We start from the raw sequence: 27,955 nt of genomic DNA on the forward strand, positions 1-27,955 counted from the left end.
GCCGCACCGGGAGCGGAGGAGGAGGCGGTGCCGGGGCGGGCCGGCCGGCTCTTCCCCATGCAGCAGTGCTCCCGTGTGGCGAGCGGCGCGGCGGGCAGGTCCCCTCAGCGGCTCCCGGGCCCCCGCGGCTCCCGGGCCGGTGCAGCTCCCCTCAGCGGCTCCCGGGCCGGGGCAGCTCCCCTCAGCGGCTCCCGGGGCTTCGCGGCGCCGAGGGCGGGCTGGGAGAGCCTAGGAGCGAAGCAGTGGCTGCGGCGAGGGGTCCGTGAGGGGCCGTTGGAGCCGACCCAGCGTGGGAAAAGGTGATAAATTAGATTGTGTGCTAAATACAGAATCTTCTTTATTAACATTATTTCATCTTTTAATTAGTTTGAAGAGTCAAACTGTATAAAAAGCCCTGCAAACTTCAAGAAGCTGGAGCCGGCAGAGTGTACCGATGCCCTGTTCTGGCTTCATACCCCCTTTTTAGCGGGGTTAAAGCGCGTGCTCCTCTGTAAACACCCTGCGTGTCGCCTGTTGCGGCTGCTTTGCCAAGCGTTTGGTTTCTGTTTGCAGAAGACGGTGCGTGCAGGGCTGGGCTTTCTGCGTGCCTGCCCTGCCAAGCCGTGCTCCCGGGTGGAGGGGGCTGTCAGAAAGGAAAGAGGGTTTGGAAGGAGCTGAGACTCGCTGCGTCAGAGGATGTCGAGAGGACGTACGCAGCAAAGAAATTGGCCAAATGCGGCGATTGGAATCACCAAATGTGGCGAAGAAATCAGTCGGACTTTCTCTCTTCTCAAGGCAAGTTTCCTTTATTGGGAAGCCAAGCGAGCGAGCAAGCTAACGAACGAGCAAGCGAGTGACCTTGCAAAACAGTCAAGAAAGTAATTTATATCCACAGATAGGAGTCTGAGCTATGAGGCCAAACAGGACGATTCCCTCCTTTCTCACGCTCCCTAATCAGAGAGAGTTTGATTTCTCACACAGTCATCCCTCGTGACTGCCTTCAGTCACAGACAACTGCCCAGGTGCTCCAGGCGCTTTTCCAGCCTGACCCTTTCATCTGCTCGTGCACAGCGTAACTATGTCCTGTGTGGCCTCCTCAGATCTCTGTGTTCCCGTGCTTATTCTTCATCAATTTTGCATACGATGTGTACAGCTCCTTCAGACGTACAGTGTGGTTCTGTTGTCCAGCGCTGCCTTGCAGAAGTGGTGGTTACCTTGGCAGTGGTGTTGGACCGCAGCAAGACGAGCCAGCTGGGGTTTGCCACTGGCAGGACCTGTTCTCACCGTTGCTGGACATTGCTGATACGTGTACGCAGCTGCTGGTTTAAATAAGGCAAGGAAGCTGCCTGTGAGCAAAGTTTCTATTTATCTCTGCTTTCGTCTTTGTTTTGAACTATATTCTGTTAATATATAGAATCACAGTGGCATGAAATTTCACTTCTTAACCTACTGCTTTGTTATCTTAAGTTGGTCTTTCAGTGAGTGTGTGTTGTTCCGGATAATAAATTTTGTTGGTAAGCATCATTTTTCTGGCTGTTTAGGAAATACAAAGGTGGCGGACTGAGCTGACTTGCCATAGTGGCGAAGTTATTGGCTGACTTTAAAAGTGGTGTTTGGGGATTTCTTAAATTGGATAAAGAGAATTCCGTTTGGCAGCAGCAGAAGTCCATAGTCACTGGATTTCACTGGTGGAAAGTGTTCAACTTAAGTAGCGTCATGGAATCCTGCTTTTTGCAGCCCCTTGCTCCTGCCTCACATACATGTGCATGTATAGATGGATGGATGTGTGAACAAACACAAACAGGCCCACGCACCTATTCCCATATGTTGAGATCTGTCTCCTCGTCTTGGTCTGTCTTCCTAGTCCACAAGAAAAATCGGCAACAATCCCAGGGCTATTCATGCTGGACTGGAACAAAAATAAGCGAAACAGAAAGGATTTTCCAGAAAGATTTGAAGGAAATATAAAAAATAAGAGACAAGCTATGGCCTGCAATGCCTCCAGGTGAAACTGGTGAGAAATGGGCACACCTCTCCAAAGCTATCCCAGCCCAGAGACTCAGGAACGGTGTAAGAAACAGCAGGTATCTCCTGCACTGAAAATCTTCTTTTACCTGTCTCCTTGGCAAACGTTTTTGTTAAAGAAGAACTGACTGACTCTGACAAACCTCTGTGTCCCAAGCGGGATGAACCTACATGATGTACGGTCTGTGGGGGAGAAGTTGGCTTCGCAGCTGAGTGCTGGTGATGCCGCTCATCCAGGAGATGTGGAATGAATCAAAGGTGGCAAGGCACAGACCCGCTCGGTGGAGAGTCTCCTGCCAGTTGAAAACCGGGAGGTGGTGGAGCAGGCTGGGCTTGTATGCCCAACAGCTGTGAAGAAGCCTTGGGGCTGATCTGCGTAGGGCCAGCCGTCCACGCTGAGATGTGGTACACTTCTGCAAACTATAGAACTTTGTAGGAGTTTTTCAGCCAGGAGGCAAAAGTTGTCCGTTGGATCACCAGGCTGTTGCCACTGCAGGATGCTACGTTGTGGAGAAGGAGAGGCCGTGGCCCTTTCCCACATTTTTTGAGGAACACCCATAAGGTGTTGGTATGTAAACTTTGCTTTCTGACCTCCGCTGAGGCTGCTCCCAGAGAAGGAGCTACAGTCTGAGCCTCAGCTTTAACCCCCCCTTTAGCAGTGAAAGTGCAGGAGGCCTAATTTTATTCAAGAAGGGTTAAAGAACTGGTTTGGAGGCTGGAGGCCAGTCCACGCTGGAAAGCTCATTGATTATGGTACAGGTCTGCTAGCTCTCCTTAAAACTTCTGCAAGAATTAACTTGATTTATGTATTTATTGTTACTGCCTAGTTATTTAATCTGCAGTCCCATTTTTTGGTGAGGTTTTTGTTGTTGTTATTGGGATTTTTTTACAAGAGTTTAAGCGCTGACAGCTCTGTAACCTCTTCAGAGCATCGCTGTTTTCTCTGCTTGCAAGATTAAGAGCAGATTAACTATGATTCGACTTTTTGTTGTTGTTCACAGATGGTGGTGGGTTATTTTCAAGTCATCCAATCTCAGGATCAGGTAATGATGAGGAGTGTTACGCTAAGGGGTGGTATTTACACTTACACTCACTGTCAAGGACAGTTCTGACAGTGCTTAATGCAGTGCATGTTGAGAGGGGAATTTAGCTGCACTCCCTACTCAGAGTGCCCTCAGCAGGGACCTTTGTACCATTCTCTTCCTCGTAAAACCAGAACATAAGCTCTAGAGTCCAAGCGGGCATGAAAAATGGCTCCTCAAAGCCAGATTGCTGTGCTTTGTGCCTTGTTTTGTAGTCTAGCATTCATCACTTGCGGAGCAGAAGGTGAGATGCAAAATCTCTTTTTATTGCTGTTGGGGAAGCAGCTGCACTGACGGGTTGCAGGGCAGTGATTTTCAAAGGCAGTACATCTCTTATACCTGTGTTGGCAATCTGTAAAAGTATCCTCATAAGCCTGATGCAAAAATCACTGGTTTTGTGAGATGAAACCGTTTCTGAGATGATTTTATGAAAACAAAATTTCTGTCTCGCTTAAAAGGTAGAAAGCAAAAACATTTCTGAATTACCTAAACAAAATATTTTTAAGATCTTGTTGGATGATAAATTTAGAAAATGTTAATGATTTTGATAGTTGCTGTTTGCTCTGAAATTTGTTTTTAAGCTGTATGCTCTTGCGCAGTGACTAAACTACGAGTCACCTAGCTCCAGTTGTCGCTGGCAGAGCCAGCTGTGGGAGTGCTTGGCAAGGAGTGTCTGTCATTGCACAAAAGCGAAATGAAAGCTAAACAAAATTGAAAGGAACAAGCTGAAATCTTCTAAATTAAACAGTCAGTTAAAAAATGCTTCATTGAAAAGTCTGTCTGGTAATTATGAAGATGCAATTGAATTTATTTTTTTTTTTACCTTATGTGTTACTTAGGACAGAATGGTACTCAGCCAGAAGTGGCTATTGCACTGGGACGGCTCAGAGGGAGACAAGCAAACGTGAAGGGGACAGACAGACTTGTAAATGTTTTCCTTGGGATTCCTTTCGCAAAACCACCTGTTGGGTCTTTGAGGTTTTCCCCACCTGAGCCACCAGAACCATGGAATGATCTGAGAGATGCAACGTCTTACCCACCAGTGTGAGAGCTGTTCAGTTCGGTTGTGTGTAGGACCTGCTCATGGTTGTCGTGTTTATTAGGGTACAGAGGTCTGACTGTTGGTAAGGAGCTGCTATTGACTGGTAGTGAATACACTGCCAGTACTGAAATATTTGATAAGAACTGTAGGACTAGGAACCACAAACAATTCCTGGGAAATTCCTGTCTTTGGAAATTGTGTTTTTTCATAATACTGAAATAATTCAGCTTTTTAAGTACAAGGGTAGTGATGTGCTTCTAGAGTTGGCACCTCTGCCTGTGTGTAAGTCACACGAAGTTTGAGCACCCTGTGGGAATTCAGTCTGTGGGACAAAAGAAAGTGTGTTTTCTCTGTTGTTGTTACATGGTTGCTATTGCAGTTTTATTACTAATAGTCACACTTCCTTTCTTTTGTGAAGATGTCCTCAAAATCTGTCCCTGTTGAAAACAGCTGAGAGAAGCTTTAAAGAACGCCACCCTCCGTTCCGAACTTCTGAGGACTGTTTGTATCTAAATGTTTACAGCCCTGCTGGTTCAGCCAAGAAGGACAAGTTACCTGTACGTACACCCGTGGTACAAACCTGTGCTGTACACAGTCTGCACCTAATGAAAGCTCCTAAGTCACTTAATTGCTCTTGAAAATGGGATGCTGCATTAGCAAAAATAATACTGTTATGTAAAATTCAAAGTCCGCCAACCTAAAATTCAGCTCCCATTGAGCTTCGGTGGTTTGGAGTTCCTAATTCTCTGATGTTGTCTTCCCTTTTCAAATGAAATCTACCAAGCAATGTGTAAAAGCGTCTCCCCCTTTTTCCTCAAAGGTAATGGTGTGGATCCACGGAGGCAGTTATATATTTGGTGCTGCTTCTAGGTATGACGGTTCTGCGCTGTCAGCCTACGAGAATGTCGTGGTAGTAATAATTCAGTACAGACTTGGACTCCTTGGATTCTTCAAGTAAGAGGACCTATTTCACTTTCTACAAAATACTTCCTATTGTGTTTAAAACAAGGATAGTTTTGTTTTCTAAATCAGCTGAACTCCTGTGCCAGCTTCCCACTGTTATGGTGGTTTAAATGTACAGAGGTCACTGACGTCAGGACTTAAGAACATGAAGAAATGTCCGTAAATTCCATTTGCAGTGTCATTTGATTGTAGCTGGCTATCAAATCATAGTTTGGCTTATTTGTTTCTGGGTAGGATGTTTCCTTGCCTTTACTTCCATCTATTGGTGTGTAAAGCAGAAAATCGTGTAGTGTAAAGGCCAGGAATCCATGGGTATGGGTATGGGTATGGGTGAACAAATGGTAGAGGCAGGTAGAGGTGGGTGCGGCTTGGGTGTGGCTGTGAAAGGGCTTTAGGACAGTAGGCTATGCAGATCTTTCCTTGGCCAAATATGACACTTTGCACATAATGTAAGACAGTGAGGTTTATTTTATTCTCATATTAGAAGAACTATTAATCTTCCTGAGAAGTTGGCTTATACTGCTTTTCTTTCAGTACTGGTGATGAACATGCTCGTGGGAACTGGGCTTTTTTGGATCAAGTAGCAGCTCTGCGGTGGATCCAAGAACATATCGAACACTTTGGTGGAGATCCAGGATCTGTCACACTCTTCGGTGTATCTGCAGGATCCTGCTCTGTTTTTGCACATGTAGGCATGCAGCAGATACACTAAAAAGTAAAGTCTCAAAAAAAATTCTTCAGAAACTCAATTAGTGTAACATTTCATGCTTAATCTGATTTTTGAAAGTAAGATTAATGGCACTTCTCCCGTGGGCACATAAAAATGTGTAATTCCCCGCTGAATCCAGCAGCCTAGCCAGCATAAAGTTATGAGGTAAGGACCATAATGTAGAATCAATACTTTCTGTTCTTCCCTTCTTGGCAGGTTTTATCTCCTTTGTCTAAAGGTCTCTTTCATAAAGCGATATCAGAGAGTGGAATTCTAATCCCTCGTGATAAAGATCTACTTTTTTCAACAGATCTTAAGGTAGGCTCTTTTTTTTTTTTGTTTTCCATTTTGAAGCCTTTATAACCTTAAATAGGGTATTTCTTCTATCTTATAATTTGGTTAAAAGGGAAAAGGCGAAAAAGCTGATTGCATAGTATGCAACAAAGTTGAGCAAATTTATTCTCATGCATACCTATAAATATATAGATTAGCACTAAATAAATTTTCATTCAAATAGTTTATTTATTTTTAGTCATTTTTTGTTGTTCGAAATAGATTGTGCAGTTATGTGATTATAATATCTGTGAGTAGGTATTTTCAGTTACACACATCAGGCTAGGCATATATCTATTTTCATGCACATTGTAACTTATACAGTAACTATGAAATTTATTATGGAAAGTCTAATTAGAATCCAGAAGAGGCATTCAGTTTTTATTCTGCTGTGGTCTTTTATGGAGGACCTTTATTTGAAGTAAATTAATTAAATGCAAAACCCAAAAAATTTTCAAATAAAATTCCTCTCTGTAAGTACCTTTTCATTTTTCCTCCTGAAATGGCAGGCAGTAATAGTGTAAATCTCTCATAAGCTGATTTTCTGAATTTTCTTTCCTTACTTGATTTATGTTACAACCTCACATTATCGCTGCAGCAAGGTTTGTTGTAGAACGGTGAATGGAAATATAGCAAGAAAGAGAAGTATGCCAGAATGATTTCACTTTGTGATCGAACTGTAGTATTTCTAGTAAAATAAAATACTGGAAGACCTACCAAGCTCACCTAAATCGGCCCTTAAATAACACTATCAACAGTACTGTGTGTAACAATTTTCTGTTTATAAATTCTCCAAAGACCACCTTACAGCTAACAGTTCTTGTCTTTGTTAATAATTTTCAGAAAGTTGCAAGTATATTTAAGTGTGAGACAAGCAGTTCACTCTCACTGATTGACTGCTTAAGGAACCAGGAAGCAAAGGATATAGTCTTTAACAGTACGGTAGGTGAAACTTTACTTACTAATGGATTTTTTTAATGGCACACTTGCAAAACTTTAGCTCAGCCTCTCACCAGAGTTCACTGTTGGCCTGTTCCAAAGTTGTTTTTTCTTAACTTTTGTCAAAATACTCCCTAAATATTGGAATAATGCCACATAATTTCTCTTTAGAATTTTCAGTGAAGTGTCACAGCACCTGTAAAGTTGTGAGTGAGATTCGAGCATACGGACATATGTGTAACGTCAATTAGAAGCAGCACAGGATCAGGAAGCAGCTGCATTACTCCGTACCATGACCCAGCCAGGCTAGCGTTTTATACTCTTGGGCAAAGCTGTAAATTAGTATTATGGTGGCTGTAGACGCTCAGATTTCTTAAAGCCCTTTTTTGCACTTGAAACATTAAATGTGGAATTTCGTTATGTGATTTGAAGGAAAAAAGGAAAATACTATTAACAAGTAATTTGATTTTTTTTTTTTTCTCCGCTTTCAGGACATCCCATTGGTACCCTTAGTTTTGGATGGAGTATTTCTTCATAAGTCACCTGAAGAGATACTGGCTGGAAATGAATTTAATGCAGTCCCGTTTATGATAGGAGTCACCAACAATGAGTTTGGCTGGACTATCAGATCTGTAATTTAACAACTGTTCTTCGGGGGTTTTCTTGAGTGTTTGTGTTAACTGATGCAGGCAGTTCTGAGAAGGTGTTTGCTGGTAGGACAGCTTTTAAGTACGGCCAAAAGTCTTTGCATTGCTGGAGATTATATACAAGGTAAACTTTGCTTGCATTATGATTCTCCAGTGACCCTGGACCAGTTGGTCACAAAACAGTGAGACAGGCTTCATCCTGCAAGTTAAACTACATGGACGTCCTTGGAACATCAATTTTATACATTATTGTCTTATCCTAAAATTTTAATCCCTCATCCAGGCAGAGAGAGGAAAAAGAACGCAACAGTCAAGGGCTTATTACTGAAACAAAAATAAAACCAGTCCTTTCCCTCACACCGCACAGATGTTCCACACACGGTATTCAGGACTGATACATAGAAGGTTTAAAAATGTGACACCAATCACCTGAAACAGCCTGTGCTGTTGTCGCTGTGAGCTCTGACTGCTGGGTGTGCCATTGCCCCAGTGTTCCTTGTAGCCATGCAGAAGGATCCGTCCTGTGAAGATCTCAGCTGGTGACAGAGCACAGAGATAATGCAGGTGTCCAACCCATCCCCAGTGCATAAATTCTTTCTTATATGAATTCCATGGGTAATTCCAAAAAATGAGCAGTTGCTGCAGGAGGTGGATTTGTGTCCTCTCTTCCTTGTCCTCTTTTCTTCATTTCCTAAGTATTCAGGTTCATCTCTGTAGTACAAAGCATTTGTTCGGAATCTGCGTAGTAACTGTGCGTCTCTGGGAGTGTGCTGGTACCGAGTCAAAGAACAAAAATGTAAAGTGAAATCTGTTCTAATTCATTTTCCAGACGAAAGAGTCATTTTATGTAATGCTTGAAAAGAGGAGGAGCATCGCCTTCTCTTTTCTTCCGTGGGCTCAGCCAACGGGACTAGAGACAGAGAGGCTGCCAGTGACTTTCAAGACCTCCCTGACCAGAGGGAAAATAAGCCTTTGAGACAGAAGAAGCTTTTTGCTTCAATTCTGCCCCAATGCTTTCTAGTCCTATAAGTTTCTTAACCATGTCTGTTGATTTAAGGATAAACTACTTAGTATGAGTGGTTTGTGTCAAAACCCTCACCGAGGAAGCACGTACTGCAGTAAACACAAGCTTTTCAAGACAGCTGCTGCATTGTACTACATTTTTGTGTATTATATGATGCTTCAAAAATAAACACCAGTAGTAAGGACAAATTGGAATAATGTAGTTTCAATCTTAAAAATACTGGAGAAATTAAATGGCGCTAATAACATTCTTTTTCTTTTGTGCAGACATCAACAATACCAGGTTTGAGGGAAATAGGAGATAAGAAATCAATCATTTCAACTTTAAAGTTTTTACTACCAATGGCGGTAAGTACTGTTGCACTAATTTAATTTAAGAAGTGAAGTTTCTTTTCAATGCATAGAACAGGTTTCTGAAGTGTAGTGTTATCTTAATTTTCTACTTGAGCCATAGCGTTGCTGAGCCTCAAGATCACGTTATGCTTTGGGGAGAATCCCAGCAAAGCTGACAGGACTTCCATGTGTGGAGTTACATGGAAATAGGATTGAGTCAGGTCTGGGATTTGGGGAAATACCTTTTTGCTTCTAGAAGCCAAAGTTTTTATTTTATGTAGTTGTATGTAGGATTACTGTAATAGTGTCCCTAATCTTGTGATATCTGGTGGCTAATCTCCTGGTTGAAGCGTTTCAGGGCAAGATTTTTCAATATGTTTACATTAAATTAAATGTAACTTTCAAAGTAGTTTCTTTGCACTCCCAGTTTTGAAGTGTATCTTTCAAGCAGCAAATTCTAACACTGGAAAGGTAAGCTGTGTTTGGAGATCCCATTGGTCTTGCCCTGTAGACTAACAGTCCATAAATCTTTCAAGGACTCGGAGAATCCCGTCTCTTTTCTCCTGAAGAAAACAGAAGCTGAAGGTGTTATCAGGAGAAGCTGCTGGATCTTCATTGATTCCCGTAGAATTTTAGCCCGTATAAATCTGTTGCAAATTTGACCTGAGATGGTTTATTTTTTGGTGTTGGGGGTTTTTTTCCACCATAAAAATTCTGAATAGGTTTTATTTGCCACCATGGTTTCCCATCAACATGGGGGCTACCCTGGACCCTTGTGCCTTTGTGGACCTCTGCAGTTTAAAAGATGACATTTTTAGCAGCTAATTGAGTGTGATAATTTTTCTGTTTACTTTTGTTTGTTTTTTTGTTTCCCCTTTTTCTGTGAGGATGTACCATCAGAATTTCTGCCTGCGATAGTGGATGAATATCTAGGGAACACAGATGATCCTGCTGAGCTACGGGACCGATTTCTGGACTTGCTGGGGGATGTAGGAATTGTCATGCCATCCATTAGAGCATTGAATTATCACCGGGGTGAGCTAATGAACACCAGACCCGTAGGACATTCACACCTCTTACTGCGCGCTGGATCAAATGACACAAATCCTGGCGTGTGCAGGCAGCCCTTCTTGAGATTCCTGCTGGGAACTCAGCGGGGGTGCAGAGTGACATAGCTCTGCAGGGTTGTGTGAAGCCAGCGTACGTACTCCCTTATCTTCTGTACGAGTGGCTTGCGCTTGTGCTCATAGTGACAACATATTGAGAGCAGAGCATGATAATACACGTAAATTTTTGCGAAGTCAAGTCTACGGGCTTAAAAATGAAAACATGCTAAAGCAGCCTAGAATTTGTCCTTTGGCCCACTGCTACTTGGCAAGTCAGCAGCTCTTTAGTCCAGTGATTGGCTGGTGTGTAACTGTAGACAGGCCATGCCAAAATACCCAGAACTAGAAAATAATTTTATGTTATTTTGTTTTCTGTAAGTTTTCCTGGGGTGGATCTCACTTTTTTGTGTAAGTGCTGTGAGTTCTTAATTTTAAATTAAAATTAAAAATACGTATTTGAATGTAACATTACATTAAAAATGTGCACAGTATAAAGCTTTGGGCATCCTTAAAGTAATGTTTTAATCAGCTGATGTCAGGCCTAATTTATGCATCTCTTCTTCAACTCTCTAAACGTTACATCTTCTAGAGTCTGGAGCTCCTGCCTACTTCTTTGAGTATCAGCATCGGCCCACTTCTCAGCGGGACAGTAAACCAGAGTATGTGAAAGCTGATCACGGAGATGAAGTCGGCTTTGTCTTTGGAGGACCGTATCTGGCCGGTGATATTCAGCTGTGTGGTGAGGAACAGAACATTCAGTGTTCACTTACAAATTATGCTCGTAACATTGGCATTGTTCTATTCGGTGGTGCTACTTCCATTTTAATCAGACTAAAGTACATATATGAAGTGAGACAAAAGTATAACCCTTTCTCCTGTTAGAATTTGTTTAACACGAATTTACTGTCTTCTCCATACTTTGCCGTGTACAGTTTGCCGTTTCGGAAGCACGGTAAGTTACAGATATTGTCAACAATTTGGCAAATAGGACGTCTGCTAGAAAACATCCCTGTCGTTCTGTCAGCGCTGTTCATGAATTTGCCAAATAGCTTTGGCTGAAGAATGAATTGAAGGAAAGGTCAAATTACACTTGCAGGGGATTAGCAGAGTGCTTGGGAAGCAGGAGATCTGGGCCCTCTTCTTTTTGTGAGGGATTTAAGCGAGTGTCTCCTCCTTTCCAGGAAACCCCCCCAGGCTGTCAGGCTCCGCAAAACAGGGGACTCTCTCTTTTGCAGGCAGCGTTCCAGCTAAGTTGCTTAGAGCAGGGCTTGGAACTCCAGTGTTTCATTTTGTGCGTGCAGATCTAATGGTTCCGTTAAAGACTGTTTTCCCCCATGACTCAATTAATATTTAAACATTTTATTCAAAACTGAACCGGTCCATTGAGGAAGGATTAAAGGTGTGCTCCCAAAATTGCTTTTGCCGTGTCAGTTCGGGCATTCTGGTAGGATTCTGGAAGTTTTTGTTCCTTCAGGCAGAATCCCACAGTCCAAATGAATGTGACAATCACTGAACGGGCAAGATGCCACCTCCTCAGGCATATTATCAACCCAGGAATTTGCTTCAGTTGCATATGCTTAAAACAGTAATACTCAGTATGGAGTATTTTCTTTCCCGTGAAACAAATTAGGAGCAGTTCTTAATTTGACAAACACACACAGAAATTCTACTTATTTTAAGTGAATTCACTGGTTTTTCTGCTTTTGTTTGTCACTTGCACAGTAGTTCATAGTCTGTTTCAAAGCCTACATAAATGAAAGTATTTCCTTTTACTCCATTGAACTTTGGAGCAGTCCAGCTATGTTGTAAAACTCGTTAATCTGTTACTAGAGCCTTTTGATTTTGCTTGTATATTTTTTTTTACTTACATTATCCTACACTAGAAAACACTCTACAGTTCTTTTTCCATTTGCCTGAATTTACTGAGAGCATTAAAATAGCAAATATTTTTCTTGAGGTATTGAGATACATTTATCATTAATTACGCACTGTAACTAAAATTATTTTCACCTAGCTGATACAGTGGGCATACTTGCAGCTATATTTAAATGAATATTCCTGAAGTGTTGACACATGGAATGGCATCATCTTGTATCAGAATAAAGAAATCTCTGCTTAGTTGTGCTCTGAATAATAGGGAGAGTTTCAGTCCCACAACGCTGGAATGACATCTGTGACACTAAACCGTGTGGCCTATGCTTTGAGTTGACTCAGGGGTTCTTTGTTCTGCTCCTGCTTTCCTGAAAAGCTACAGGCAAATCACCTTATTTCCTTGTACCCCAATTCCCCACTTTGTAGAATAAGGACAATTGCGCTTATCTCATTCATAAAGAATGCTGAAATCTTCTCCTGATGGTTGCTGGATTACAGAATCACAGAATCACAGAATAGTAGGGGTTGGAAGGGACCTCTGTGGGTCATCTAGTCCAACCCCCCTGCCCAAGCAGGGTCACCTACAGCAGGCTGCATAGGACCTTGTCCAGGCGGATCTTGAATATCTCTAGAGAAGGAGACTCCACAACCTCCCTGGGCAGCCTGTTCCAGTGCTCCGTCACCCTCAGAGGGAAGAAGTTCTTCCTCATGTTCAGACGGAACTTCCTGTGCCTCAGTTTGTGCCCATTGCCCCTTGTCCTGTCACTGGGCACCACTGAAAAGAGCTTGGCCCCATCCTCCTGACACCCACCCTTCAGATATTTATAAGCATTTATTAGGTCCCCTCGCAGCCTTCTCTTCTTCAGGCTGAACAAGCCCAGTTCCCTCAACCTCTCCTTGTAGGGGAGATGCTCCAGTCCCCTCACCATCCTTGTAGCCCTCTGCTGGACTCTCTCCAGTAGCTCTTCATCTTTCTTGAACTGGGGAGCCCAGAACTGGACACAGTACTCCAGATGAGGCCTCACCAGGGCAGTGTAGAGGGGAAGGAGAACCTCCCTCGTCCTGCTGGCCACACTTTTCTTGATGCACCCCAGGATCGCATTGGCCTTCTTGGCAGCCAGGGCACACTGCTGGCTCATGGTTAACCTGTCGTCCACCAGGACACCCAGGTCCCTCTCCGCACAGCTGCTCTCCAGCAGGTCCACCCCAAGCCTGTACTGGTGCATGAGGTTGTTCCTCCCCAGGTGCAGGACCCTGCACTTGCCCTTGTTGAACCTCATCAGGTTCCTCTCTGCCCAGTTTTCCAGCCTATCCAGGTCACGCTGAATGGCAGCACAGCCTTCTGGTGTATCTGCCACACCTCCCAGTTTGGTGTCGTCAGCAAACTTGCTGAGGGTACTTTCTAAATTACTCGCATGTGGCAGGTACGGAGCCTCTGTTGTAATCAGTAAGTTGTTACAACATACTCGCAGGCTGAGATGCTGCTTCTGTAGTAGCAGTGTTCTGATTTCTGCCACACTTAATAACTGTTTTGTCCTTTGTCTCTCAGGTGAGGTTACAGAGGAAGAAAAGCAGCTCAGCAGAACTCTGATGAAGTACTGGGCTAACTTTGCTCGCAATGGGTAAGAATCGTGAGATTCCTGACGCGCGTTACTGGTTTGTACTGCCTCTGTGGTGAGGGAGCCGGTTTGTTGGCTCAGGCCTAACGGCTGTGGCTGAATTCTCCCCAGCTGAAGAGGGCGCTCACTCTTTCTTTCTTGTTGTTTACAGAGACCCTAATGGGGAAGGTTTGGTTGACTGGCCGTCCTATAACCTAAATGAAGAATACTTACAGATAAATCTAAAACAAGAGAAAGCCAGAAAGTTGAAAGAAAAGAAGGTAGAATTCTGGAGAAAAGTGATGTTAGAAAAGACAAATAACAGAAAAATGGAAAACAAGAAAGTTAATTCAGAGTTATAACTCACAGTCTAAACATGCACATAAAAGGCAAATTAATAGGGTAGTAAAAGAAATTCCTTAAAATAATTTTGAGGGTAAAAACATGTTTCCCTTCTTTTCACCTTTTCTTCACAGTTGTCATACTTGCAGTTATTCACTGTAATAAGTCCAGCTGATGGATTTCCCCTTTGTGATCCTTTACTTCTCGCTGGATTTGTGTCTACAACAGAAGCCTCACTTATTAAATATAGGTTACCAGATTTCCCCACTGCTCAGGTTTTGCTGTTGCTTCCCCATGATCAAAGACAGAATGTAGTGGCAACCTTGTTTTAATTAAGTGAAATCAATAAAGACTTGATCCGCAAGTATAACTGTCTTTTGATGTTGAGTGGATCGGTGATGGTACAGGAGTTTCATTCTTATTTAGATACAGAAATGTCCGGGGGGGGGGGGCGGGGGGGGGAAGGAAACTAAAAAATGTTGTGCCTTTTAAGTCAGTTTTACAATGGAGGTAGTAGATTTCTGACTGTGTGACAAAGGATCAGCAACAGTAGTGCTGGAATGAAGACTTCTATGAAGTGTTAGAAAAGGGAGAAACAGTCTCCCCTACCCACACTTTTTTTCCTTTACATTTGTCAATAACTCCCTTAGAAGGATCAGCATTGGTAACATTAGTTTCATGCTTTCTGTCCATTCCATGGTGCTTTATGCTGGACTCCAGGCAGTTCTCTGTGACACCAGCCAGTTCCACATTCCCTGCTCCTGTGGGGCCTTCGTTACTAGCGCTGGACGGGGATTCCTTTATGGGAATTATTCCAGTGCCCTTGCTGGCTGATACGCACTTGGACTGTCAAGAACAAGTCTTGAATGCTTCCTTTCAGTGTTGTCAAGAACTGCTTTCTCTGGTATGTCTTGTTTGTTCCCTGGATCAGGCTCCTAGGCTGCTCCAGCTCCCCCAACCACATTCCTGGCCATGCTGCTCTCTCCCCGCAGCATTACACAGCTCTGTAGGTCCTCAGGGCATCTCTTCCCCTCTGTATCTCTGGAAGAATTTAAGATTGTTCATAGCTGATAATGTCCTACAGCAACTACCTGGCCATCCCTTCTTTCTGGATGGCTTTATTGGAAGAAATAGGGTGGGATTTCCTAAGTCTTTCTGCCCAAATTCTGTAGCCAGTCAGAACTCGGGAGGCAGGGTTAGGCTGTTAGCACACCCGCTGTTCCGGTCAGTGGGAATTCTTGCTAAGCAGCTGTTTCAGCTAACATGTTTAGTGAGGGGAATATAATTTCAAAATAGCATTGACAGATTTTCATGGCACGTGCAATACCCCTGAGATCCTGTGCCCCTCCCTTTGAGAGGAGCAGGCAGCACTGCATGTCTGTGCACAGAACGCATGCTGATGTTGTAAGTGCATGCAGAGAACTGACTTCTCAGGCACGGGCACAGTGCTGAAAATGAATCACGGGGGAAAATGTCAAAAGCTTTTAGTCCTATCTACCTAAGGGTGAGTGCTCTGATACTCTGTCCCATCCCAGAGACCTCCTGATGTGAGATTGCCACATGCTGAAGAGACAGTGTGTTAAAGCTGTCCAAGCACTGGCTTCATAGACTCCTGCGCTCTAAGCTTCATATTCTCAGCTTCATTGAATGCTCCCCAGGGGCTGAGAAAAAAACCAAACTGACCCAGTTTTAAATGCAGGCTTCTAAGCACTTCTAACATACATACCGGAGGCAAAATGTAATTGTGAGCTCCTGTGCAATTATAGGCCTATAAATGTGACATTTGTCTCTATTTTTCAGCTACTGAAATCAAGAAAGGTAGCAGTGCAGTACGGCATAAAGAGGCAAATGTCATCATCAGGCAGGACTGGTTTTTGATTGCTCCCTGACTTATGCGTTATTCACTGAGCGAGGGCAAGCTGCAAAATGTTCTCTCTTAAAAGTAAATACCAAACAGGATTCAAGACTTCCACTTGCCAGGTAGGTACCACTGTCTCCAGATTCCGCAAGTTTAGTCGATGTCACTAGCTTAAGAGTTTCCACATTTGCAGAGCATACAGGTCATGCTTGTAGAGCCATGCAAAGTATCTACAGGCAAGGCTGCAGGGATCTGAAATCCTGTTTGGTTATTACCTCATTGTAAGTAAGATTGGCAGAATTTGCAGAAACCGGTAATATCTGCAGAATGGCTGCTGCCTTTGGCCGTCTCTGGGACTGTGTACGGGATATGGGCTGAGACATTTTGCAGAATGGGTACTTGAAAGAGAAGTCGTGAGTAGAACAAAGAAAGACTGAAGAGTAAGGCTTGGAAAATAGCATGGAAAACGAAGGGGAAAAATAAAGGGAGAGCAAGGGGGAAAGGACAGAGTTTAGCAAAATCAGCAAAGATCAGGAGATAGAAAATAAATTGTTTATGGAGATAAATAAAGTTTGTTTCAGCGAAAGGCAAGAGCAGCGAGCGGAGCACAACGCATTTGGCCTTGGAGCAGAGGAGGACTCCTGTGGTTCGCAGGTCAGAAGTGAGCTGACGCATGCATGTCCGTCAGGATGGAAGCCGAGCCACGAGCCGGGATTCCTGTGGTTCCACCTCGCATGGAAACAGTTTTCCCAAGCCGAAAACCAAAGCAGCCCAGGGTAAGTGGAGGGGGTGAGAGAATTTGCAACAGTATTCAAGCAGGCAAACTGGAGTGCGGAGTTTACTCCTACAAAGTACTTCTGCCCTTGGCTTCCCAGCAACCTTTGTCACACGGATACAGGTGGAAGATAACTTTTGCTCAACGCCATCGCTTGTACCCAGGCACCTGTTCCCATTCGCTGCCTCTGGCAGTGCGTACAGCTCACACTGCCATAGGGACTGTACATCCACAGCAGTGCAGACTGATCCCAGACCAGTTTTATTGACGTTTAATGTCACAAACTTCACTCGTGCGAAACAAGAAAAAGGTCATAAGAGCCATAAAAATTCTGCAGTGAGGTTATTGTCCACATTATTTTCTTAGAAGCACAAATTTACGGTGTTCTCCCATTTGCCAACGCGCACTGTGCACTTAGCGAGCGTGGGGAGGCAGCTCCCATGCACGCCAGCACTGCCGTTGTTCACGGTGCTGCTGCGGCACAGGGCAGGAGTCCCCTGACTAACGGGGCAAGTGCTCAGGCTACGCTGTGGGTGCTGGACGTGTCCAGGTGAAGCTCTCTGGCAAGCGTTCGCTCCCTGAGCCGCCCACTGTAAGGGGGACCAGGATTTACCTACAAGGGCTGTAGATCACACCCATGCAGGTGCCCTTGGGCAGGGTTGGAGTAAAGTACGCAAGCTGAGCCATAGCACACGGGACTGTTAGGCACATAATGTATGTGCTGAATTCCTTTGATGATCATGGATCTTTAGGTCCCGCTTAGCTGAAAACGATGGTGCAAGCAGTAAATTAATCTATACGAATACTGTCTCTGGCAGCTGAGAATTCTCATGATATAAAATTGAGAAACAGCCTTCCCGGGGTAAGACCTGCTGAGCCTCACAAATAAAAAAGAAAAGAAAACCAAACAAAAACAAAGGCAGAGTCCGAAGCTTACACAACACTAACAGAACTCCTTAGTCATGTGGGCAGAAAATCTCTTTCATTTCTATTCAGCTCTCTGCCCTCTTTTTTCACATCGTGCGCCAAGGATAGCTGTGAGTACACACAGCAGTCCATAAACCCTCCCGATCTGTCAGAGGCATTAGATGTGTTGTTACCACCCAAATCCTTTAGTGCTGTTCCTGTATTACAAAAGCTGAGAAAGCGTCTCTTTCGCATTGCAAAACTCATGTGTCGTGTTAGACACCAAACACACACCCCCTGAACACGCAGCGCTGAGGGGCAGGTGGAGAAGCCACCCTCCAGGAAAAGCGAAGATTTTACTAGCACTGTTTTTGTCAAAAAATATCCTTTCATGAGAATAAAAATCCCTCAACTTTCACTTCAGCAAAAGCACATTTTTCAGTATATTGTTTTGGATTTTGCTCTTTGTGGCTATGTTGTTTCTTCCTTACATCGAGATGTAGTAAAGTGAAAGTGTAGTTCGCTCCCTGGTCTCTTCGCCGCATAGTGCAAGAAAATCCTGTGAAACTGGGAACTGTGAAAGACGGTGGTGTTACAGCAGCAGGACACATCTCCTGGTGCAAAGGAAGGCTGCTTTCAAAGCACTTTACAGCACACAGCCGATGCCTGAGGTGCTGTGAACCAGATTCACATGGCGTGACAGGCAGCCCGTACGGAGCCCGCGGACCCACCGTGCGAGGCGGGAGGGCTCCCGGTCCCTGCACGCAGCCGAGCTGCGGGCGAGCAGTGGCTTGCGCAGGGCCGTTGCTCTGGCAGCCGGCCGCTCGGCCAGCTCCCGGCTTCAGCATCGCTCTCCCCAATCAGGCTCTGCCTTGCGCAAGAGCTGCGCTCAACAGCCTTTATATAACGCAGCACACCGAGCAGGGTAATCTGTGACTCGCCTGCGGAACGGCGACCTGCAGAATGACGTGGCTGCTGTCTTTGATTCTCACCGTCGGGGCTGCGGAGCTTGTCGCTACTGGTAAGTGTTGGAAGGGTTTTTCTCTGTTGCTTTCCGTAAGGAGACCGAGCGCGTGCAGCTTGCTCACCCGGGGGAACCCCATCTTTACCGTCAGACCTGGGCACCCAGCCTCGCTGCGTAGAAATTACCTCTGAAGAGCAATTAGTTCTTCATTTCTTTTTGCGATCTGTTTTCAGTCATTTGTCTTACTTGCCTTTCTTCCAAATAGCGAAATCAAATTCCTGTCCCAGAAGTTTGGGGGCTGCTGGGGCAGAGCACACCGCTGCACCACATTTGTGATTCGGTGCTGAGAACTTTCACACCAATCTTAAAATGGATCTTACCTAAATGCTGACAGTCTTTGTGTACGCCAGGCTGTTTTCAGGTGTGTGAGAAGCTTTTTCGTACTATAGTACGTACTATCAAGGATCCGGAACGTATTTTGTATGCTCACAGATCCTTTTTGTGAAAAGGAAATGACTTTTCTGAATGAGAGCAATCTGTTGGACTTTGAACTAACAGCTTGGGTCGAAAAGGATTAAGATCTATACGCTGTTACTAATGTGTGTGGAAAGGAAGACAATACGTATGATACACCTTGGGGAGACCGCACGCACAAACCAATCAGAACGAAGGCTGAAATAATGCCAGCTGTACTGAGAAGAGTTTGTTGAGGCCTTACTTATGAAAATGAATTGTTAAAGCGAACAAAAGGTGTATCTTTAAATAGCTAAAGCTCTTAGAATCCTGGCAACTCCTTACAGATAGACCAGTTGTGTAATTTTGTGCTCCCATCCCCCAGGACAACAAGCAGAGCAACCAGAAGTGGGGACCAAGTACGGGAGAGTCCGAGGGTACCAATTCCGAGTGGACGCAGCTGAGAGGAGTGTAAATGTCTTTTTGGGACTCCCGTTCGCGAAGCCTCCGGTTGGACCGCTGAGGTTTTCCGAACCCCAGCCACCCGAGCCGTGGGACGGTGTCAGAGATGCCACTTCCTACCCACCAATGTAAGACAGCGACAAAACCACCCAGCTTTTTAATAATTTTATACTATATGCAATTCCAGGATAGTGATGTACAGGGCAACCAAAAGCCACAATGGTAAATCCCTCGGTGCCATCTCGTTACCGCCTGCAACTGTTGCAATGAATGCGTTTCTAAAGACACCTTTAAAGGTGCGCTTTTTATTAAAAGCTGCTGTCTAATGGGGGTCGGTGATGAACTAATACGGACCAGCACTTTGCCAGTAATGTTCTGTTTCGGGAGCATTTGGCCATTACTTAGCAATGTTTATAAACTGTGTAGCTTTGGAGCAGGAACAGAAAGAAGCTGAGGAAATGCTGGAATAAAGTACTAGAAGGCAAAAACACTGAGTGAGCCACATGCTGAGTAGGACACATAAGAAACGCAGACTAATTCTGGCCTGTGTTGTAAATGACTTACTCCATGTGCACTACTGCCCTTGTTTAGTGAATACAATATAAATACATACAATATATTTTACAATACAGAAAGCTATTGAAGATGTAAAACAACTCATTTGCATTTTCATTGGAGTCATTTATAGCCATATATATTTGCAGGTACATTTCTGTATACGTTATACATTTTGAAACATGCAAAATTATGTTGTTACGCGTGTTATGCGTGGCTCCTGTTTACGGATCTCCTCAATGTCAGGTCAAAGGGAGAAAATATATTAAAAGAGAAAGAAATTGTTTTCTGTTTTCTGTTGCCAGCAATCTGGAAAAGTACTAGAGATTGGTTCTGGTTTGCACTTTACCGTGGAAGTATAAAAAAAGGTACATTTGATAGCTTTGCGGTTTTAGTTATTTCTGTTGCTTGTCATTTTTTCTTTTGTTCAGGTGTCTACAGGATAAAGCACAAGGACAGGGTTTTTCGGACGCTATTACTAATAGAAAAGAAAAAGTTCTTCTTGAAATGTCTGAAGATTGCTTATACCTAAACGTGTATGCACCCAGTTCTACAGAAAAACAGGAGAAGCTGCCTGTAAGTAAAACCATTATAACACCTCTAGCAAAATTGGTTTGCAGCAAACCTGCACCCTGCACTGTATGCAGACTCACGGGTGCTGTTTTGTAACGATGATTGTTACACGCTTTGCCCCAGTAAATATTTGCTGAGGTTTGAAAGAGACACAAAATCTTATTCTACAAATAAAATGTTATTGACATTTTAGCTAGGTAATGTTTGATTTCCTCTATGCAATCTGTGAAAAGTCACGGGGCACTGGTGTAATGTAAGTAGTGCATCACATCAATGCCGTGTGGTAAGACTGCAGGCCTCGTATTTGCAAGGCTTCTACCATTCGTGAAACGTAGTCTGAAAGAGTCAGGAATGAAACAGCACAAAATATTAGATTTTGGTTTACACTTATTTTTTATCACTGGGAGCTCTTATGCGTGCTGGACTGTTTCTGGTTTTGTCTTTCCAGGTCTTTGTGTGGATCCATGGAGGTGGGTTAGTTTTTGGAGCAGGATCATCGTACGACGGTTCAGCGTTAGCAGCCTTTGACAACGTGGTGGTTGTAACAATTCAGTACCGGCTAGGTATTGCTGGATATTTTAGGTGAGATATTTTATCTCAGCTTTTGCTAAGTCATTCCCAGAATTATGTGTGCAAAGCCTTTGCGAAGAGACGGGCAGAATACTTGCTTATGCAAAGAAACTATACCTGTTGTAATTGCACATGCACCAGTTGGGAACAATTTACGAGCCCCAGGTCTGTTTCTGAGTCTGTGCTTGTTTGATTGCTGCTCAAATCTCAACGCTTCCTGAGCCGTTTATTTTTCCGTTGTGTTGAGAAGCTCTGTGCAGAGAATGGCATCTGGTTTCTTATACTAGACATTGTGTTTTTGTCTGCCTTTTTTCTTGCATTGAGCATTTAACCAAATCCATTCTTTCTCTGCAGCACTGGTGACGAGCATGCCCGAGGTAACTGGGGGTATCTGGATCAAGTGGCAGCTCTTCAGTGGGTTCAGGACAATATCATACATTTTGGAGGAGATCCAGGATCTGTCACTATCGCTGGAGAATCCGCAGGAGGAATCAGCGTTTCTGCTCTTGTAAGTTCACAGTAATACCGATCTTAATTACTTTGGGGAAAAACCTACCATCCCACATTCATTTTCAGTACCTGCATGCGAAGTCAGTGAGAGAAAAGGGGTAGTTTATAGTAAATGACACATCACCTTGCCCTATAATACAATGGGATATCAATACAGCTTCTGATTGATGAATATGTTCTTTTCATACCCAAATCTTGTAGTTCAGACCCAATGTTATTCCTCATCTACTGAACTGAGTTCTGGGGGCTTTTTTTGCAGCACCAAAACCCCCAAAATTTATCCTTGTGAGAAAAGTCCTTTACGAGGATGTCTTGCCCTTCTCCTGTTGGCTTCGACAGCCACTCGAGCAAAGTGGCCCAGGCGAATAGTCAGGATAGCTGAACCAGACATGCGTTTTGTGACCTGTGATGAGGTAAAAGCTTTAAATCAACACGGAGCACGTTGGCTAAGAGGTCCAGATCGTGCAATGAAATCAGGGTTCAGCAATACATGTGATAAAAATCGCTGTTTCCTAAGCTCCTGCCCTCCAGCCAGCAGCTCTTTACTCCCCTTCTGCAGCACAGCCCGATCTTGGCCGCGGTTGCATGCGGTCCCTGTCTGGCTTCCAGCGTGGTTGCATGCAGCCTTGGAAGCCAGGTGCTCCAGCAGGGGAAAGGCAGGCACGAACTCCTCCTCCCTGTCCCCGACAGCACTGCCAAAGCCCTCTGCACAGCTGAACCGGGATCAGAGGCTGCAGAATAACAGCCTGGTGATGTCTGCTTTCAAAATGTTTTAAATGGTGATTTCTGATACTGAAATTCAAAGTCAGTGGTCAGAACACGATGCTTGTCGTGCTTGTAATGCTTGTCCTCATCTTTTTACAGGTCTTATCTCCCCTGGCGAAGGGCTTGTTCCATAAGGCCATTTCAGAGAGTGGTACTGCATCCAGGATTTTGTTCACTGACCAGCCTGAGGAGGAAGCACAAGTGGGTATCTGGTGGTATTTTTATTTTTCCAGATAGTTTTGCATATCTCAAATTCTTTATTCCAAAATGCAAAACCAGATTTTTTTCCTTGTGAAACGACAACCACAGCCATCAAAGACAGTATTTCTGTGTGCAAATAATACATGTTTAGTGATGCTTTGCTTTTCAAACACCCAAATATCCATGTATCTCTGAGTGAAAGCAAAAGACTAAGGAAGCGAAGAGAGAAGGCAGGGAAGAATTGTGAAATGTAAAGGAACACTATAACATGTACTACTGTCTTCAAGAAAAGTTGAGCTATAATTTTTGGCTGGAAAATGGCACCAGATTCTGAATACTCTTCTCTTCCCCTCCTGTTTGTTGCCTGTTGTGTGAAGATAAACAAGACTGTATTCAATTTGTTTATATTTAAAAAGAAGAGATGACTTCAACCCCCCCCCTTATTTTTTTCAACTGCAAGACACAACTTCCAGGCACCTAGATTTGACAATCTGGGATATAAAAGAGGCAAGATTATAATGAGCTCTGTCTCTCCAATGACAGCTGTTAGTTCCCCCAAAGAGACATTGCCAAGAAAGATGTCACGCGCTCTGCGTTGCTGCTTACGTGGCTGTCTTCTGACTGTGCACCACTCCAACTCCTTCGCCTCAACCTGCCTTCCCAGGCTGGCATGTTCTTTACCAGAATGACTCTCTTGCTCTATTTCTGTATCCAAATACCTGGCAGGCGTAGGTTTTGTCCTTCCGCGCGGGTTGCAGTGCAAAGGGTTACGAGGGCTTCCCATTCTCTGCCTCTGCGGTGGAACACGTCTGGCTGCAGTGATCCTTGTGCAGAAGCGCAGACCCCCCCTCCGCTGGGCTCGGGCTCGGTGGCCACAGGGTAGGAAAACATGAGTGCCTGTTTGTTTTTATTGGTTGCAGAGAATTGCTGCTGCCGCTGGCTGTGAAAAATCCAGTTCGGCTGCAATAGTCAAATGCTTAAGAGAAAAAACAGGAGAAGAGATGGTACAGATACTACAAAAAATGGTAGGTGAAATTATACTTCTTGCATTTAAATGACATGCCAAATGTTATCCTAACAGACTATGCTATTTCTGTGTTGTAATATTAGGAGAACTTGAAGGGAATGTAACATCTGACCCTCGTGACCTTTCAGGATTTGACAACACTGCAGCTATGTTATACCTCACCTGAAAAATGTGCACAGGTTACTCCCCTTTCATTCCACACGGCCTTTGAGCTGCTTGTGTTTTGCTGTCATGCTCTGACAGGGGAAGAAAAAGAATGTATGAAATGTCACAGTTTCTCCCGGAGAACCTGAAAATTAATTAATATAATGTACTACATCCTACTTAAAATTTCTCAGCGCAGTGCTGGCTTCCATGTTCCTTGCAGTTTCAACACAGAAGTTTGGTTTTCCACCACGGCTCCACAAATCCATAATAGGATTGAATTAACTAAGAATAGATGTAAAGTGGACGTCATCACCTATGTTTCTGAAGCGTTAAAAATGTAATGCTAATCTTCACAGAATCTTCTGCCTAGTGCAGAAAATCTGTCAGGCAAAACTTAGAAATGGCTTGAATACTATTACTTCTTGTATTTTCACTTGGCACTTTCTTTTGCTTTGCTTTGGAACTACAGTAAAAATCTCAAAATTTTCTCTAGATGCAAAATTTGCATATTAGTGAAGCTTGCTTTTTTTTCCCCCCCTCCAGCCTTCCCCGTACCTCAGTGCATCTGCAGATGGTGTATTTCTTCCAAAGAGTTCCCAGCAATTACTAGCTGAAAAAATGATCAATGCAGTCCCATATATAATAGGTGTAAATAACTGTGAATTTGGATGGACTATTCCTATGGTAAGAAACTTATAACGTCATTATTAATATATCATTTTGTTAACACAAAATTTTCTAATAAATACAATTCTCTGTATCACACAGATAATGAAATTTCCTGCTTACGCAGATGGTCTGGATAAAGATGTCGCACGTCAAGTTTTACGCAGCACATTAGCGTTTCCAATTATGGTAAGAGACCATTTTCAGAATAACCCAGTGCTGCTCCTTCACTGGCCTGGTTCCACATTCATGCTCCCGGAGGGGTATATTTTAGAGGCAAACTTTGTTCTGTTCAACAGCGTCCTACCATGGGGCAGTAACGGGCAGCAGACATGGTGTATTCCTGTTGCCACTAGCGACTGAAAACACACGTCACTTTTTTATCCTAAACGCCCCTCTTTTTTAAAAGGAGTGCTGTGGAAATCCAGGAGTGATTCAGGTACCTAAACATCAATCTTTTATGACATTTTACATACCCTAGGTTGTCCGAGACACAGCTAGTACCAGCAGGTAAGACATGAGACCTGTAGAACACACCATTCTGACGGAGTAGCTGGAGACAAGAAAGGACAACCTGAGATGTTTAGAATGGCACTGAGGGACCTGTGTTTAGGTGTCTTCAGTTGCTTCCTGGTAGTGAACAACCCTCTCACCCTTCTGGTTCCTTTGTGCTCTCCTGAAACTACTAAACATAGAAAAATGCAGATTAATAGGTAAGAATTACGGACTTCATAAACATGGCCAGTACTTGTGATGGATCATTCGGTGTCACAGACATCCATTGTGAACTTGCAAAGGCAAAGCCCGGGCTTGTTCTGAAAGGGGCAAATTATGGCCATCTACAACAATAAGTGAATTTTATGAAATCCAACAGGATTTCTTTGTCACGAGGGTTATTTCCACAGAAGGGAGAGCAGACTGCCACATCCGTTTATCAGCACCACTGACTGATGTCTACCTAAAGATGTTTGACCTTTCGAGCTTGCAGACCTCTTGTCCCTCAGAACATCTATATCCAGTAGCTGTCTAACTCCCAGCTGTGAGCTCTGAGCCACTCTCTGACACAGCTGAGCATTTTCTCTGAAAGAAGAGGCAACGTTTGGGGTTTAGCCAGGGGCAAGCAGATGGCATGCTCAGTTCATGCTGTTAGTCTTTATAATGTTCATCATCATTTTAAGAAGTATTTTTATTGTTCATTTCAGGGTATTACTTCTGAAGTTACTGATCGAGTATACAATGAATACATAGGGAATGCAGAAAACCGTGCTCAGGTGCGAGATGGCCTTCTGGATGCATTAGGAGACTCTTTCTTTGTTTTTTCAGCCATTGAAGTGGCCAGATACCACCGAGGTGAGTCTCTAATTCAGCTCCTGTTAGAAGAAACATAGAATTCCATACTGGCTTGTGTTTGTGGACAGTATGCATCACACTACATTACCCAAAGAACTGAGAGTGTTTTCATTTTACCAAACCAGGTTGTGATGAAAGTTTATTGTCTGTGGCAGCAGGTACTTTCAGGTCTCCAGCTAACACTCTTCTGTACGTTTTCTGCTAGATGCTGGCAACCCAGTCTACTTTTATGAATTTCAGCATCGACCGAGTTCCACGGCGGGTATTGTACCAGAGTTTGTAAAAGCGGATCATTCAGATGAGATTGCCTTTGTCTTTGGGAAACCATTCTTAGCTGGTGATGTATCCACGCTTACTAAAGCATTCCTTTTAAAACATGGTTATTATTCGTTTTGCTTACTGGAGGGCTTTCTCTCTTAGAAACATCAGAATCAACATAAACATTTTCTGTCTTTAGTGGTAGTTACTTTTCATTAAGTCATTCATCCACAGTTCTCCCCTGGAGCTCTGCTCCAGCAAAGCTCCCATAGCTCAGAGGAACACGTAGAACCGATTGCAGTCTGTTGGAATTGATGTAGCTGCTACTTTTTTGATTGTTTAGTTTTTAATGGTGCCATTTCATCTCTCACTTCGCAGGTCATGCTACAAAAGAAGAAGAAAAACTTAGCAGAACTGTCATGAGATACTGGACTAACTTTGCTAGAAATGGGTGAGAAACATAACGCTAACAACAGCTCAAATTTTGTCCGTGCTGCCTGAAACATAATAGCAATACTTATATGGTGGTTCCTACAAATTTGGCAGAATTTAAGATAAATATTGAAGCAAATTGTTTCTATTCTTAATGATTGCAAGGAAAACCTTTTAAATGAACCTGCAGACCAAAAAAAGAAAAAAAAAAATCCAAGAGCTATTACTCCATCTGCAATGGCGTTTTAGATCCAGAAATAATGGCAATTGTTAAATGCTTGCTATTCCACTGATTAGCATTTTGATAAAAACCATCCAACTGCTCAGGAACTAGAATCACATAATCTGAGCCTGCATTAGTTTTCTGAAATGCTCTCAGCCTGAGCAGTCAGAGCACCAGTGACAGGCACATGGAAAGCTAACTTCTCATTGTATTGTTTCCAGCAACCCCAACGGAGAAGGCTTGGTCCACTGGCCTCAGTATGAGCTGGATGAAGCATACCTGGAAATAGGACTGGTGCAAAAGGCAGCAAAGAGATTGAAAGAACACAGAATGGAGTTCTGGGCAAAGCTCACAGAACAAATGGTGGATGAAAGGAGAGAACACACCGATTTGTAGAGTTGTGGAGGGTACAGTTTGCTTTTAAAACCCAAAGTAAAGTCAAACAAAATTAGTTTGTCAGGATGCAGAGTCTAATAATCACCTTCTAACTCACTGTTGCGTAAGCTGTTGTCATGATCACAGGGAAAGGAGAGAATCAAGGGAAATCTGGAATGTTTGTGGGACTAAAAATCTCTATATAATGAAGCAAGAAGAAAAAACCCACAATCTTTCAGGCTCAAGCAGACAATGGTGTCTATTCAGTGGGTATCAAAACTGAGTAGTGGTCCTGTGAGAAGGGGCAATGAGGGGGAAATTGGCAAGTACGTTGAAATCCGTAAGAAATACCTACACAGAACATATTGTGTCAGAATATGTTATGTGCTTATTCTCCTCTTCTTTCAGAAGAGAATGATCAGTTGTCATTCTTAAAGCCTCTTTCCCCTTGTTTTTAATTGGACATCGCTTGTAGTGAGCAGAGCACCCATCAGAAAACATCTGTGAGATGGGCTTGGCTTCTCACAAATGAGGACAAACTCTCTACTTGTTTTCTTGTTGTGTAAACCGTTCTAAATAAATGTTGGTTTTGATTTCTTGAAACTTCCTTTTCTTTCACTTTGCTGATATAGGCTAATTCCAAGAGGTTAAATCACACCCAAGAAGCCAGAAACATGCCCAGTTTCTTTCTCCAACCTAAAGGGTATCAGATATGAATTTTCCAGCTTTCTTTGCAGGATCCAGGCCTCAAGGCTCTGGGGTTTTCACAACTGCTCTGTGGTGTTATTATCTGTTCTTCAGCCCCTCCTGGCAAGGAATTCACAGTCCACGCGCTGGAGGGAGGGAGCACTGCTGGCAGGACAGACCCCCGCTGAGACAAAAGCGGAGAGCA

At 43.6% G+C, this 27,955-nt stretch overlaps 2 protein-coding genes across 2 annotated transcripts; both read left to right on the forward strand.

Annotated features, from left to right (window-relative positions):
• The first annotated feature begins 3,190 nt into the window (after nt 1–3,190).
• LOC104339218 (fatty acyl-CoA hydrolase precursor, medium chain) lies at nt 3,191–14,363 on the forward strand. Its single transcript, XM_075434145.1, has 13 exons — nt 3,191–3,330; nt 3,926–4,130; nt 4,547–4,685; nt 4,949–5,082; nt 5,626–5,779; nt 6,017–6,118; nt 6,977–7,075; nt 7,564–7,704; nt 9,010–9,090; nt 9,963–10,110; nt 10,771–10,920; nt 13,603–13,675; nt 13,824–14,363. The coding sequence occupies exons 1-13, from the start codon at nt 3,255–3,257 to the stop codon at nt 14,011–14,013; spliced, it is 1,692 nt and encodes a 563-aa protein (XP_075290260.1). The 5' UTR covers nt 3,191–3,254; the 3' UTR covers nt 14,014–14,363.
• Nucleotides 14,364–18,445: 4,082 nt separating this feature from the next.
• Nucleotides 18,446–27,666, forward strand: LOC104339219 (fatty acyl-CoA hydrolase precursor, medium chain). The gene is made up of 13 exons (XM_075434146.1): nt 18,446–18,553; nt 19,335–19,539; nt 20,398–20,542; nt 20,988–21,121; nt 21,464–21,617; nt 22,484–22,585; nt 23,506–23,610; nt 24,303–24,443; nt 24,528–24,614; nt 25,628–25,775; nt 25,981–26,112; nt 26,412–26,484; nt 26,910–27,666. The coding sequence occupies exons 1-13, from the start codon at nt 18,496–18,498 to the stop codon at nt 27,082–27,084; spliced, it is 1,659 nt and encodes a 552-aa protein (XP_075290261.1). The 5' UTR covers nt 18,446–18,495; the 3' UTR covers nt 27,085–27,666.
• Nucleotides 27,667–27,955: the final 289 nt, after the last annotated feature.

The sequence above is a fragment of the Opisthocomus hoazin genome, chromosome 12 (assembly GCF_030867145.1).
Source record: "Opisthocomus hoazin isolate bOpiHoa1 chromosome 12, bOpiHoa1.hap1, whole genome shotgun sequence".
NCBI lineage: Eukaryota > Metazoa > Chordata > Aves > Opisthocomiformes > Opisthocomidae > Opisthocomus > Opisthocomus hoazin.